Source organism: Amblyraja radiata, chromosome 13, assembly GCF_010909765.2.
Source record: "Amblyraja radiata isolate CabotCenter1 chromosome 13, sAmbRad1.1.pri, whole genome shotgun sequence".
Lineage (NCBI taxonomy): Eukaryota > Metazoa > Chordata > Chondrichthyes > Rajiformes > Rajidae > Amblyraja > Amblyraja radiata.
In genome coordinates this window covers 59230685-59245898 of record NC_045968.1, presented here as the reverse complement: position 1 = coordinate 59245898, position 15214 = coordinate 59230685, and the positions used below count along the sequence as shown (strand labels likewise).

General features: G+C 45.8%; 1 protein-coding gene across 2 annotated transcripts in view; it reads left to right on the top strand.

Annotated features, from left to right (window-relative positions):
• The first annotated feature begins 3711 nt into the window (after positions 1-3711).
• LOC116980082 (erythropoietin-like) overlaps positions 3712-15214 on the top strand; it is a 65134-nt gene continuing 53631 nt past the window's right edge. The window contains exons 1-2 of one of the 2 annotated variants that reach the window (XM_033032179.1): positions 3712-4279; positions 4753-4880. In XM_033032179.1, coding sequence (XP_032888070.1) covers positions 4240-4279; positions 4753-4880 — 168 coding nt within the window. In that variant the 5' untranslated portion in view covers positions 3712-4239. Of the gene's footprint in view, positions 4461-4752; positions 4881-15214 lie in introns of both variants that reach the window. The other variant, XM_033032180.1, reaches the window with a different exon arrangement.

The window sequence follows — 15214 nt, the reverse complement described above, 5'->3', positions numbered from 1 at the left end:
AGCTCCAAGGCGAAGGCCTGGAAAGAGGAGCAAGCCGGCGTGCGTCGCTCCCATTCAGCCGTTCCCCACAGCCGAGCTCTGCCAGTCAGGTGATTAATGGTAAACGCCACTCTCGCCGCTTCCTGGGCGAAGGTGTAGGGCTGTAGGGCGAAGAGAATGGAACAGTTCGTGATGAATGGGTTGCAGCCCTCCGGGTCTCCAGCGTAGCGCTCCGGGGTTCCCACCCGGGGCTCAGGTGATGGTCCTGGCGGACCAGGAGCTGGTGCTGTCGGAGCCGGAGGCGAAGCATGGGGTGTAGCCTGGGCGAGGGTGGTCCTCAGCTGTTGGACCTGGGTGGCTAGTGCAACCAATGCTTGCTCTTGGTTTGACACAGCCTGTCGAACCTCGGAGTTGGAGGCAGTGAGCATAGCTTTGTGCTGCAGGAGCGTGTGCTCAATCCTCTCGAAGCGGTTTGACGGAGACGTTGTGTGCGCTGAGTCCATTGTTGGCCAGATTGTACTGTAACGGGTTGTTAGGCACTTTCCCCCCCCTGGTGAATGCTATGTACTTACTTCTCTGTTTCAATCCCAAGTACAGGCCTCGTGGCTGTGAGTCTGGAATCGAGGGGTTAAAGGCTCCTGTACCCGATTGGCCCAGCTGCGTCAGGTGACGGGTGACTCATCTGGAGTATAAAGACCAGAGCTTCCCAGAATTCTCTCTCTTCGTCGTAGACTCTGACTGATGAGCAGTCTGTTGGTGGGGGCCGAGGCAGCCTGACCACATGGCATAGAACTTGGTGTATTTTCACCATTCCTTGTTATCAGATATTGTATTGGGACGGATAAGGGCTGACCTTAGAGTTTTCGTGTATTTTGGTTTCAGGGTTGTATCTCTTTGGGCAGGTTTTGGAATCTCCGGTTCGACGGCCCATGGTGTGGCTGGCTGGAGCATTGTTAAATTGTTTGTCAGTTTATCCATATCCCTGACTGGGTTGTTTAAATCAGGTTTGAGTTTTGTGTTCCAATGAATCATTAAAACTGTTTTTTGAACCTGAACCTGGTTTTTGACTTGTGTTACGTGGCTCTGAAGTACTTGCATTCGGGAGTCGTAACACGGGTATAGCTTGGACCCAATAGCAGCACAGAATCAGGCAGGTATAGTTGGTAATGAACTTTATTACGATACTGTAACACAGAGTAGTAACACAGGAATGGGTACACCATACTCACACAGAGGCTCAGGATTGAGCGAAGGTTCGAATCCGTGTAGGCAGTCGGGAAATCGCTGGAGAGTCTTGCATGAATGCTGAGAACAATCTGGCACTGTGTGAACGGTGAGGACAGTCTATATACCGGGTTAATTGGTGATCATGAGGCAACTGAGTGCAACAGGTGAGGAGAGTTGGGCTGATGAGAGGGGAGTGGCAGGCAGGCAGGCAGGTGTGGAGAAGGAGGGACCGGTGGAAAAGTACTGGGAGGTGAAGTGGATGAGAATGAGGAGAGGGCAGACTATGACACTGTGAGAAAAAGTGTTTCCTCGTCTCCGTTCTAAATGGCTTACCCCTTATTCTTAAACTGTGGCCCCTGGTTCTGGACTCCCCAAACATCAGGAACATGTTTCCTGCCTCTGGCATGTCCAATAATCTTATATGTTTCAATAAGATTCCCTCTCATCCTTCTAAACTCCAGAGTATACAAGCCCAGCCGCTCCATTCTCTCAGCATATGACAGTCCCGCCATCCCGGGAATTAACCTTGTAAACCTACGCTGCACTCCCTCAATAGCAAGAATGTCCTTCCTCAAATTAGGGGATCAAACTGCACACAATACTCCAGGTGTGGTGTCACTAGTGCCCAGTACAACTGCAGAAGGACCTCTCTGCTCCTATACTCAACTCCTCTTGTTATAAAGACCAAAATGCCATTCGCTTTCTTCACTGTCTGCATGGTTACTTTCATTGACTGATGAACAAGGACCCCCAGATCCCGTTGTACTTCCCCTTTTCCCAACTTGACCCCATTGAGATAGTAATCTGCCTTCCTGTTTTTGTTACCAAAGTTGATAACCTTGCCATGCATCTGCCCACTCTGCCAAAGTGTCCAAGTCACTCTGCATTCTCATAGCATCCTCCTCACAGTTCACACTGCCACCCAGCTGTGTCATCTGCAAATTTGCTAATGTTACTTTGAATCCCGTCATCTAAATCACTGATGTATATTGTAAATAGCTGCGGTCCCAGCACCGAGCCTTGCGGTAACCCACTAGTCACTGCCTGCCATTCTGAAAGGAACCCGTTAATCCCTACGCTTTGTTTCCTGTCTGCCAATCAATTTTCTATCCATGTCAGCACTCTACCCCCAATACCATGTGCCCAAATTTTGCCCACTAATCTCCTATGTGAGACCTTATCAAATGCTTTCTGAAAGTCCAGGTACACTACATCCACTGGCTCTCTCATGTCCATTTTGCTAGTTACATCCTCAAAAAATTCCAGAAGATTAGTCAAGCATGATTCATAAATCCATGCTGTCTCGGACCGACCCTGTTACTGCTCTCCAAATGTGCTGCCATTTCATCTTTTATAATTGACTCCAGCATCTTCCCCACCACCGATGTCAGGCTAACTGGTCTATAATTTCCCGTTTTCTCTCTCCCGCCTTTCTTAAAAAGTGGGATAATGTTAGCTACCCTCCAATCCACAGGAACTGATCCTGATTCTATTGAACATTGCAAAATGATCACCAATGCTTCCACGAACCACTTCCTTAACTACCCTAGGATGCAAACCATCAGGCTCTGGGGATTTATCAGCCTTCAGTCCCATCAGTCTATCCAACACTATTTCCTGCCTAATGTGGATTTCCTTCAGTTCCTCTGTCACCCCAGATCCTCTGGCCACTACTATATCAGGAAGATTGTTTGTGTCCTCCTTAGTGAAGACAGATCCAAAATACCTGTTCAACTCATCTGCCATTTCCTAGTTCCCCATAATAAATTCACCTTTTGCTGTCTTCAAGGGTCCAACTTTGGTCATAACTATTTTTTTCCTCTTCACATACCTAAAGAAGCTTTAACTATCCTGCTTTATATTTTTGGCTAGCTTACCCTCGTACCTCATCTTTTCTCCCCGTATTGCCTTTTTAGTTATCTTCTGTTGCTCTTTAAACATTACCCAATCCTCTTGCTTCCCGCTCATCTTTGCTATGTTGTACTTCTTCTCTTTTGTTTTTATACTGTCCCTGACGTTCCTTGTCAGCCATGGTCACCCCTAACATCTCTTAGAATCTTTCTTCCACTTTGGAATGAACTGATCCTGCACCTTCTGTATTATTCCCAGAAATACCTGCCATTGTTTTTTCCACTGTCATCCCTGGCTGGATATCTTTCCAGTCAACTTTGGCCGGAAAGATACCCTAGCAGGGATGACAGTGGAGCATATGTGTGTGTATAACATATGACTATATATGAGTCTATATATTCATGTATATATACAAATACACAAAGTTACATAAAAACTAAATACAGTCCTCGCTGACATGCTCCACGTAAGCAGTAGTAAAAAAAATCCATGTACCCACCTCTAATGAAGTTTCGCAACTCTGAGCAATGACAAGTTTATTTTGCTGCCCTGCAGATGTGTGCAGGACTCAGACTGTACCTTGCATATCTGGAAGAAAATCTAGGTTGAACTAACTACCGAAAACTGGACATAATTTATCAGTAAGACGCAAGTACAAAAACTACTGTTATATGATCGCCATATAACGTGTCCCACAGGAGAGACGTATTGACTGAAATGGGTTTAATACGTACACAGTAGTGTCAGTTTTTGTCGGACTAAATGGCAAGTATTTGTTTTAATAAGATGCAGCGAAATGAACCTGTGCGTGAGACAGACACCACTAACTGCTGCTGTGGGATTGTTGAGAACAAAATAACGCCTTGCATCCTTACACCCATTCCAAGATTCTCCAGTATATTAAACGTATGGCTCATTGTGTGGAACAAATGCGGCAATGTGTTTTACTGTGCTATTAATTCCCACGGAGACTGGCATGCAGCACCCCACACTGCTGAAATCTACTGGCGTTTTCTTAGTTTTTCGAACGAAAACTGTTCCTGTCTGTGAAATGGTGAAATGATCCACTTAGCTTGGTGGTGTACTTGATTCATATAAACGGGAACGTCTTTGCTTTCTTCGCTTGACGTTGCGGAAATTTAGTGAGATCACTGGGTTTGTCGAGATGTCACTGTTTCAGATATGCAGAACAATTTAAGTACCGGAAGTCTCACAACTTATTGTAAGTGATAAAATACAACTCGTCTTCATAATTTTCAACGAGAAAGTAAAGACACAATTCTGTGAAATTGAGGACTCTTGCTCTCTCTCAATTAATATAAATGGAAAACAGATTGAGACATGAGGGATCAAGGCATGTAAGAGAAGAGGAAAGTAGAACTCGCTGGTTATGGATATAAATGGTAAGTAGATGGAACACGTTTGACGGTTAAAGTGGCATTTTTATGTTTGCTGTTGTTGATTAATTGAAAACAATTCAGAAATATACATTTTATTAATTAGTACGTCGAATAATGCACTTTCTCATCATAAACTAGAGAAAGAACATGGATTACATTTGGATCTTTAACATTGCTTTTGGGTTTCTCCCAGAGATTGTACAATGCAGTGTGATTGCACCATAAAACCAGCAACTGAAAGTGCACATTGCGTGGCATCAACGGTACTAAGTGGTCTTTGCAATTTAATTTGCAGGTTTTTTGCTGCTCGTAACATGCCTAGTGCAGAGCAGACTAGCAAAGATTGTGCCGTGGCGCCCCCTGTGTGACAACCGTGTCATGGACAGATACATCAGGGAAGCGAAAGATCTGTTGAAGGCGCCGGTAAGATCACTAGTGGCAAGTTTCCGCGCTGAACTGTCCGCTCTATTTAATGTCATCTTAGACAGAACCTCTACTCCAATATGCCACGTACTTTCTAAAATGCTTCGAACAATTATAGTGGGAAGGATGTGAAATTAAGTCAAGCTGTCACTTGATGCAGTTGCATAGAACTTGCTTATTAGGCAGATCGTAGCGGGCAGGTTTCATGATTTAAGTCAGACTGTGGACATTGAAACGTCGGATGCTCAAAGTAACGAGAAGGGGGGGGGACGTAAGGAAATTGTGGGTGCTCCGGGACCTGAAGCCCGTGTATTTGAACAAACGTGAACTTAGATAAATAAACAGGATCACTGTGATTGTTGGAAAAGCACAGGGGTTCGACATTCCTTTGCTCAAACGTAATGGCCAAAATAAATATCATTTTTTAAGTGCCTGTAAAATATATGAAATGTTAGAAATGGCCAGCTGGTAAAATGCGAACCAGGTGAGGGGAGCATGTGGGATAAGACACGTCTCAGATTTAACGGAATTCAAGATGCGCCTGGGGAACAAAGGGAGACAGTGATAGATTTAGCTTTTTAAAATCATTTTCCCAACTTAACTCCCAAATTTAATCTTTCTACTTGAGCGTCGTCTGTATTTATTTTGCGGGTCTCGTTTTAGTTCAACGTGTTGCGGAAGCATCAGTCAGAAGTGAATCAGGCATGTCTGCTAACTCAGCAAGTTTTGTGCAGCTTAACCACTTCATTGCCAATTCATGGCAGTTTCCCATTTCAAATTAATTCGTTTTCTGCGTTCTGTCTATTTTTTCTCATTTTCCAGTTATCAGTTACTTTTGGCTTCGTGTGTTCTTTGTCCTTGCCGGCTCTGTGGCCGCAACGCTCTCTTCTTTGTACTTGACTGATTAAAGATAGCACAAGTTTTTTGCTAAACTGTTAAACTGTCCCTTTTCCCTGACTCTCAATCTGAAAAAGGGTCTCGACCCGAAACGTCACCCATTCCTTCTCTCCAGAGATGCTGCCTAACCCGCTGAGTTACTCCAGCTTTTTGTGTCTATCTTCGGTTTAAACCAGCATCTGCAGTTCCTTCCTAGACATACCGACTTCTCCCTCAGCTAGCATCAATGAAATCAATGAAAATGACATTGTATCCGTGTAGAAAATCATGAGGGTAATAGATAGAGTGAATGATTTTATAGGAACCCGAGGGGCAACCTTTTCACACAGAGGGTGGGTGTATGGAACCAGCTGGCAGAGGAGGTAGTTGAGGCAGCTACTATAACAACTTTAAAAGCAATTTGGACAGGTACCTGGATAGGGAAGGTTTAAAGGGGTATGGGCTAAAAGCAGGCAGGTGGGATGGGCGTGGATGGGGCATCTGGTTGGAATGGGAAAGTTCCAATACAGGTTTCACTTGGTCCTGCACTAAGGGATCTAAATCTGACAGTTTTTGATGAGGTCATTACGTCATAAGGTCATGTGATAGGAGCAGAATTAGGCTATTCCGCCCATAAAGTCTGCTCCATCGTTCAATCCTAGCTGATTTATCTCTCCCTCCTAACCTCAATTTCCTGCCGTCTCCCCATAACCCCTGAAAATATCCATTGACTTGGCCTCCATAGCCTTCTATGGCAAAGAATTCCGCATGTGAGATATATGGTTTGTGCTCACAATCACTACTCAGAGACTAAATCGTGGAAACAAGAAATGCTTTATTTGCGAGTCTGCAGAATCGGGTGCCTCTCCAAGTTGAGACACCCCGAGCAAAGGAAAAACGTCTATTTTTATACAATTCAGTAAACAGTCTTTATTGATCGGACGCCTCCCCTTCTGACCCCTTCCAATCAGGGTACCGAGGTTCACAATCTTCCAACCCTCCCCTCCGTGCGTCATCAATCATTCCCTCTCCTCCCACATCATACATCGCATGTACATTTAAATTAGGTTCTTTGTCATGAGGGGCGTAAAGTTAATATTAATTTAACTTATTAAGCATGCGCAGTATCTGTTGGCCTAACCTACTTAATTGCCTTTGACCTAAAGAATAGCTTCTGTGTTGTCAGCTACATTCCTTACCTCATCTTGTTATTCTACAATGTTATCAACAGCTCTGAAGGTCTGACTGTTTGTTCGAATCACAAGGTTGGTGATTCCAACTGCTCGGCCCATCACAAGGTCGGTGACTAAAATCACTCGGCCCCTCGCAATGATGGTGGTTTAATCATCTTATCCCTCACAATCCTCCCTTTTTCTTTTGCTACGCATCCTGTATTAAACCCCATTCCTAGACTTCCTGCTGTTCCAAAGCTAATAACATTCTTTTTATCTCTCTTTCCTCTGGATCCTCTCTCGGCCTCATTATCATTATCTTCTGGACGCCCCCTTTCTCCCCCATGGGGACTACAACTGCCTGCATTTGGCTTATACTTCTAGTTATAAGAACCCTGAGACATGGTATATAACAGGGGATAATGATCAATGCAGCTAATGCCCATAAAATCACCAGTCCCACCGCTTTCCACCAGGCTCCTCCTAAGATGTAATCCCACCATCCTGCTCCCATGATTGTGTTCCATCTCTGTACCGGGACATGTGCTATTTTTCTGATTCCTTCTGATATATCCATTACTGCTTGCCCGTTGTCATCTATGTTTAGGCAGCAATTAGAGAGGTTGAATTTTCCGCATACTCCTCCCTCTTCGGCTAGTAAGTAGTCTAAGGCCAAACGGTTTTGGTATATCGCTGTTCTCATCTGTGTCTGCTGATTTGCCAACATCTCTAGTGCAGATGCAGTCTGGTTAGTAATTACTTCCAGCGCTGCCTGTAGTCTTATGATCCGATTTAACATATACACTGGGGTCCGGTAGCCCCAGGATCCGTCCTGTGCCCAAGTGGCTGGTCCATAATATGAGATGATTCTTGCAGGTGGCCACTCATCATTTTCCCATTTTCCGATGTCCATTCCTCTCTTCGTTCGGTGTAGATCGTCAAAGATGGGTGTTCCTAGCGACCGCCCCTCCTCAGTGGTCAACAAAAAAAAACCCTGGTTGTATCAGTCCAATTAAACAAGTCCCACTCCATTTTTCTGGCAATGCCGAGTATGCCTTGTGTCCGCATATCCATAGCAGTCCTTCAGGGGCCGGTCCACTAGAGGTAACATTGTCCCATATGTCCTGCAACACTGGGATTCCCTGGTAAGGGTTGTTCCCGGTGCAATTCCATAATCCAGTCGATTCGCTTCCATCAGTCTTCATCCAGATAGTACAGTTTCCTTCATCCTTTACAGTGGGATACCATTGAGGTTCCTCTGGCCACCACACTCGGGATTGATTTGGCCACTGGGTGATGATGCGCTGGCAGGGGCTGCTGCCTACTAGGATGGCATCCTTTGCCCAGGGCCTGGCGATACACTCAGTTCCAACCAGGGTGTGTGTCAGGACCCATTCCTGGGGACTTCGATCTCTTCCCACCGTCAAATTCCACTTTATCAGGTTCCATACCTCAATGATAGATCCTCTCCATGGCCAGCGTGAGTTCATCAGCGGTCCTCCACAAACCCAACAGTTAGTCACATTCAGGGTTCTGGCTATCCGGAGGGCCAAGTCCACAAACAGGTTTCTCCCCACTTCGGGGATCTCAATCTGCTGCTTTATTTCATCATACATAGTCTGGTGCAGTTGAGGCTGGGAAGGTGGGGGAGGTTTGTTGACTACTGCTTCTGCTAACTTCCCTATCACTACCTCCTTCTTTTTGTCTAATGTTTCCTCCCTGGCTCGGGAAGGGATGCCTAACTGTCCTCTCTTGGTCATGCAGACCCATTTCTCCCCTTTTGGGCAGGTAATGTGCCCAAAACTTCCTACATGTGCCTTATTTTCTACAACAAAATACCCCCCCCCCCCCCCCCCCCCCGTCCTGACAAACAGCTCTAGTCCTTAGGTCGTAGCAATCATCACTTACATGGGAATGATAGGTAAATGCTCTGGTTGTTCGCCCTCCATATCTGATAGGATGGTAGCACTTATCACATTTATTAACACTTCTTATAATGGTTACATACATAGTTAGTAATACTACAACTGCTCCTTTCATGCTGTTAGTTTCATACACTTATTTCTTACTGAAAGTTAATGCCAGGGGCTTATTCCCTGGTTTTACCGTCCACTGGATCGTCTTTCTCAGGAACTGACGGCGGGTCAACGGGTCCTTTAACCCGGGTCGCATGTGTCCACCCTTTTTCTTTTGTTCGTACTGCTGTCTCCGTTGTCAGCAATGCCAGGTATAGGCCAGTCCACCGGGGCTGCAGTTTCTCCTCCTTCCAACTTTTAATCAGTACCCAGTCACCGGCCTTTATAGCGTGTATTGGAAACTCGAGTGGTGGACTTTGTGCCAACAGTCCTTTTATGTTGGGCAGTTGTGTCATCAAATCCCGAGTTAATCCTTTGGTTAACATTTGTTTCCCATCCGGCGTCCACCACCTCCCGTCAGTGGAACGCCGAGCCCCTAACTCATTCATTTTATCCTCCTCCTCCTGTGAGAATACAGGTATCTTTCCTACTCCTTCCCTTAATGGTATTAAAGACAACATCCTCACTGTTCCTTCTGTCGATGCCTTTTTGGCGGCTCCGTCTGCCGCTTCATTTCCCCTTGCTTCTAATGAGTTCCCCTTTTGGTGTCCCGCCACATGGACCACCGCTATCCTTTCTGGCAAATGTAATGCTTCCAGCGCCTTCTCAATTAATTGCTCATGTGCCAACTCCTTTCCTCTTGCTGTAATCATCCCCCTTTCTTTCCATATTCTCCCAAACGTGTGCACTACTCCAAATGCATATTGGGAGTCGGTGTACACCGTTCCTTCCTTCCCCTCCAACAATTCTAACGCCCGTATTAAGGCATACAATTCACATGACTGGGCCGACCAACTACATGGCAACCTGCCCGCCTCCACTCCTTCAAATCCTTCTCCTCCTATTATGGCATACCCACTATATCTTTTTCCATTTATACAGCAGGAAGAACCGTCTATAAACCACCTTTCTCCCTCTACCAGAGGCTGCTCCTCCAAATCCTCCCTGCTCTTGGTCTGTAGTTCTATAACTTCGCTACAGTAGTGTTCTGGTCTTTGCCCTTCCTGCTCGTCGTCCGCCGAGTATAAAAACTGGGAAGGGTTTAAATTCTTATCGGTCAGAATGGTCAAATCGTCTTTTTCCATAAGTATCACTTCGTACTTTAGGATCCTGGAGTCAGTCAACCACTGGTTGGACTTCTGAGTTAGTATTGTCCGGACCGTGTGGGGAGTGGATACTACCAGGTCACCTCCAAATGTCAATTTTCTACTTTCTTCCACTAATATTGCTGTTGCTGCGACCGCTTGAATACATACAGGCCACCCTCGTGATACCGGATCCAAGAGTTTAGAAAGGAATGCGACTGGCTGTCGCTTCCCTCCTCTCTTTTGTGTCAGTACCCCCAACGCAATTCCATTCTCCGCATTAACAAAGAGATGGAATGGTTGATCGATGGACGGGAGGGTCAGTACTGGTGCGGTGATCAGGCTATTCTTTATTTCTCCAAATCTCTGTTCGTCCTCAGAATCCCATTGTACTTTATCAGTCTCCTCACACAATTTATCATACAAGAACTTGACTTGTCGGGTGTAATTGTCTATCCATAATCTACAGTATCCAATTAACCCGAGAAACGTCCTGATTTCTTTTTTTGTTCCTTGGCATCGGCAGCCCGGTGATCCCAGCTATTCTTTCGGGGTTTATTCTCCTTTTCCCGTCACTAATCAGGTGTCCTAGATATTTAACCTCCTGTTCTACAAATTGTAGTTTATTTTTGGACACTCTCAATCCCTTTTCCCCTAAAAAGTTTAAGAGGGTTATGGTTGCATCCCTTACTGGCACTTCTTCTCCGCCTGATAGTAACAAATCATCTACATACTGCAATAATTGTGTCCCATAGGTCCTGGGAACATCCTCTAATACTTGTTCTAATATTTGCCCGAACAGGTTCGGGGATTCAGTAAATCCCTGAGGGAGCACAGTCCATCGATACTGTTGCTTCCTCAGTGTGTCTGGGTTTTCCCACTCGAATGCAAAGAGGTCTCTACTTTCCTCAGCCAGGGGGCAGCTCCAAAAGGCGTCTTTCAGATCTACCACACTGAACCACCTATGGTTAGGGGGTATACGTCCCATTATGGTATAAGGATTTGGGACTACCGGGTGTCGAGCCCTAACTACCCTATTCAATTCTCTTAGGTCCTGGACCAGTCGGAACGTTCCGTCAGTCTTTCTTACAGGGAGTATTGGCGTGTTGTAGGGGGACATACAACTCTCCAATACTCCATCCTTCAGTAAGTTTTCTATAATTGGCTGCAGCCCTTTCCTTCCTTCCATTGAAATCGGATACTGTCTTACTTGTACTACTTCACTTCCTTCTCGCAAGGCTATCCTCAGAGATGGTATTCTTAGCCCTCCCCTATTTCTCTCTCTTGCCCACACCTGTGAGACTATTCTTTCTTCATCTTCGGTCGTCAATTTATATAGTTGTACTATAATCTGTCCACCTACGGGAGCTGTGCCCATTCCTAATTGAACTTGTAAATCCCTTCCCATCAGATTTATTCCTGCCTGGGGCACCAGGATTAAGTCTTCCATGGCCTCTCGATTTTCATATCTTACCATTACTCCTTCTATCTCGGGAGCTGTCATTACCTTTCCCCCTACTCCAGAGATTTTGACTTGCTTTTCCCCTAATCCCATTCCCTCCGGTATCCTGGTTACACTTGATCTTTCCGCCCCTGAATCCACCATAAATACCGTGTCTTCTCCTTGGGGGCCTAATTTTAAGTTTACCAAGGGTTCCCGTGTACGTCCTACACACCCCAAGGAGGGGAACCCCTGACCCCCCTATTCCTCCATCAGTGTGTACGATTGTACTTCATGCCTTATCTTTGGACATTCTCTTTTAAAGTGTCCTTCTTTGTGACAATGATAACACCAGGATGGCCTGGTGCGCCATCCCCGATCCTTGTTCTTTATTTCCCGGGCGACCCCAACCTTGGTCCCCCCATTCACCCCTTCCTCTTTCTCTTCTTTGAAAGTTTGGGGTCCCTGGTTCTCGCCCCCCCTCACGGGAGGAGCAGATGCCCTGACCACGGGGGTTCTTTGGGTTGGGTTCCAACGCCACTTATTTCTCAATCCGACAACTCTTCGGATGTCTCAATAAGCCAGACGCACACCTAACCCCCCCCCCCCCCCCCTCACCCCATCCGTGCAACATCCACCCAATGGACTATCAGGCAGAATGTGCGGCTATTCACCAGTTTGAGCCTTTTTCCCCGGGCCCTTACTTTGCCCGTTCCGGTTACCCACTCCTGTCAGACCTTTTCCCGTCCAACAGAACCCAATCGCCCGAGTAATACTTAATAGTCAATATTCTTACCCGAGTCCTGTGCACAGGAATTGCTCGATTGATTGATCCCTTTCACCGGATTCCCTCTTGTTTCCAGAGTCTCTTGTCCGAATATCACTCGCTCAAACCGCTGACGGCAAGCAAGGAGATCAGAGACTGCTGAAATCAGCAGGGTGCACCTTCCCTTCCTTTCGTGCCTCCGTCAAGCGGCCGGAGTGGCGATCGCGGACGAGCCCCCAACTTGTGAGATATATTGTTTGTGCTCACAATCACTACTCAGAGACTAAATCGTGGAAACAAGAAATGCTTTATTTGCGAGTCTGCAGAATCGGGTGCCTCTCCAAGTTGAGACACCCCGAGCAAAGGAAAAACGTCTATTTTTATACAATTCAGTATACAGTCTTTATTGATCGGACGCCTCCCCTTCTGACCCCTTCCAATCAGGGTACCGAGGTTCACAATCTTCCAACCCTCCCCTCCGTGCGTCATCAATCATTCCCTCTCCTCCCACATCATACATCGCATGTACATTTAAATTAGGTTCTTTGTCATGAGGGGCGTAAAGTTAATATTAATTTAACTTATTAAGCATGCGCAGTATCTGTTGGCCTAACCTACTTAATTGCCTTTGACCTAAAGAATAGCTTCTGTGTTGTCAGCTACATTCCTTACCTCATCTTGTTATTCTACAATGTTATCAACAGCTCTGAAGGTCTGACTGTTTGTTCGAATCACAAGGTTGGTGATTCCAACTTCTCGGCCCATCACAAGGTCGGTGACTTCAAACACTCGGCCCCTCGCAATGATGGTGGTTTAATCATCTTATCCCTCACACGCAGATTCACCACCCTCTGAATAAAGAAATCCCTTCTCATCTTCTTCCTAAAGACACTTTTAATTCTGAGCACACATTCCATAATATTAAGGTGCAAAGGAGTGCCTCAAACTCTTATTTTACAGACATTTGTTGGAGGTGAGATGAGAATCCATCTCTTTGCTTAATACACCAATCCAGCCAAACTCCTGAGTTTTCCTCAGTGGCATTTGATTAAAGGTTACAGATGTGGATCAGAAATTTTGCCTTGATCACATCAATTTGAAGAAGTAATCAAAAACGTTAATGAGTGAAAAGCCCTTGTCTATATTGACATTGTCTATATGAACTTCAGCAAAGCCTTTGATAAGGTACACAAAAATGCTGGAGAAACTCAGCGGGTGCAGCAGCATCTATGGAGCGAAGGAAATAGGTGACGTTTCGGGCCGAAACCCTTCTTCAAGCGGAATATGAGGTGCTGTTCCTCCAATTTCCGGTGTTTTGGAGGAACAGCACCTCACATTCCGCTTGGGGAGTCTGCATCCTGCGGGCATGAACATCGAATCCTCCCAATTTTGTTAGCCCTTGCTGTCTCCTCCCCTTCCTCAGCCCTCGGGCTGTCTCCTCCCATCCCCCAGCCCTCGGGCTCCTCCTCCTCCTTTTTCCTTCCTTCTCCCCGCCACCCCCTATCAGTCTGAAGAAGGGTTTCGGCCTGAAAATTTACCTATTTCCTTCGCTCCATAGATGCTGCTGCACCCGCTGAGTTTCTCCAGCATTTTTATGTACCTTCGATTTTCCAGCATCTGCAGTTCCTTCTTGAACACTAGATCACATATGATCCTGGAGCAGGGAGCCAACTGCATAGGGAATTGGCTTCATGGAAGAAAGCTGAGGGTGATGGTGGAAGGTTGCTTTTGGGTCTGAAGGCCTGGTGTGTCTCAGGGATCGGTGCTGGGCCCATTGCTGTTTGTGGTTTATATGTCAACGATTTGTATGCAAATGTACAAGGCATGATTAGTAATAGCCCTGTCCCACGGTACGAGTTCATTAAAAAAAAATCAAACTCATGGTAAGCACGGAGAATGAACGTAGCGGGTACGTCAGAGCTCAGGGACGTCTCTTAGCGCTAACGGCAGGTACTCGGGTAGACTCGCTAACGGCAGGTAAGCACGGGAAGACTCGTGAAGATTTTTCAACGTGATGAAAAATGGCCACGAGAGCCCCGAGTACCAACGAGTGGCCATTACCGTAAATCTCTGAGTTCGAATCAGAGCAAACTCGGGAGAACTCTTGGAATGAACTCGTACCGTGGGACAGGGGTTTAAGTTTATAGATGACACTAAAGTAGATGGTATCGTGAATAGTGAAGTTGGTTATCACAAATTATGACAGGATCTTAATCAGCTAGGCAAGTGCGCTAATGAATTGCTAATGGAGTTTACTACAGATAATTGTTGGTAAGGAATTCAATCCAATTCTTTGCAAGAGATGACATTGGATCAGAAAATGTAGAATCCTTGTGGGTAGAGTTGAGAAACTGCAAGGGTAAAAAGACTGATGGGAATTATATACAGCCCTCTGAAGAGTTACCAAGATAAAGGGCACAAATTACATCAGGAGACAGAAAAGGCATGTAAGGAAGGCAATGTTACAGTAGTCCTGAGGGATTCCAATATGCAGGTAGACTGGGAAGATCAGGTTGGTAATGAATCCCAAGAAAATAAATTGTTAGGATCTCTATGAGATGGCTTCTTAGATCAGCTTGTGGTCAAGCCAATGAGGGAAAAGTTAATTCTAGATTTGGTGCAGAGTTATGAACCAGAGTCATTGGGGAGCTCAAGGTGAAGGAGGCAGTGATTATAACATAATAGAATTCAACCTGCAGTATTGGAGGGAGTAGCTGAAATCAGATGTATGGGTATTACAAAGGCATGAGGGAGGAGCTGGCTAAAGTTGATTGGAAGGCCACCCTGATAGGAATGATGGTGGAGCAGCTGTGGCAGGAGTTTCTGGGAGTAATCCGAAAGAAGCAGGATTTTTTCATTCCAAAGAAGAAGAAACATACCTCGGGGGGAATGAGGAGACCGTGGCTGACAGCGGAAGTC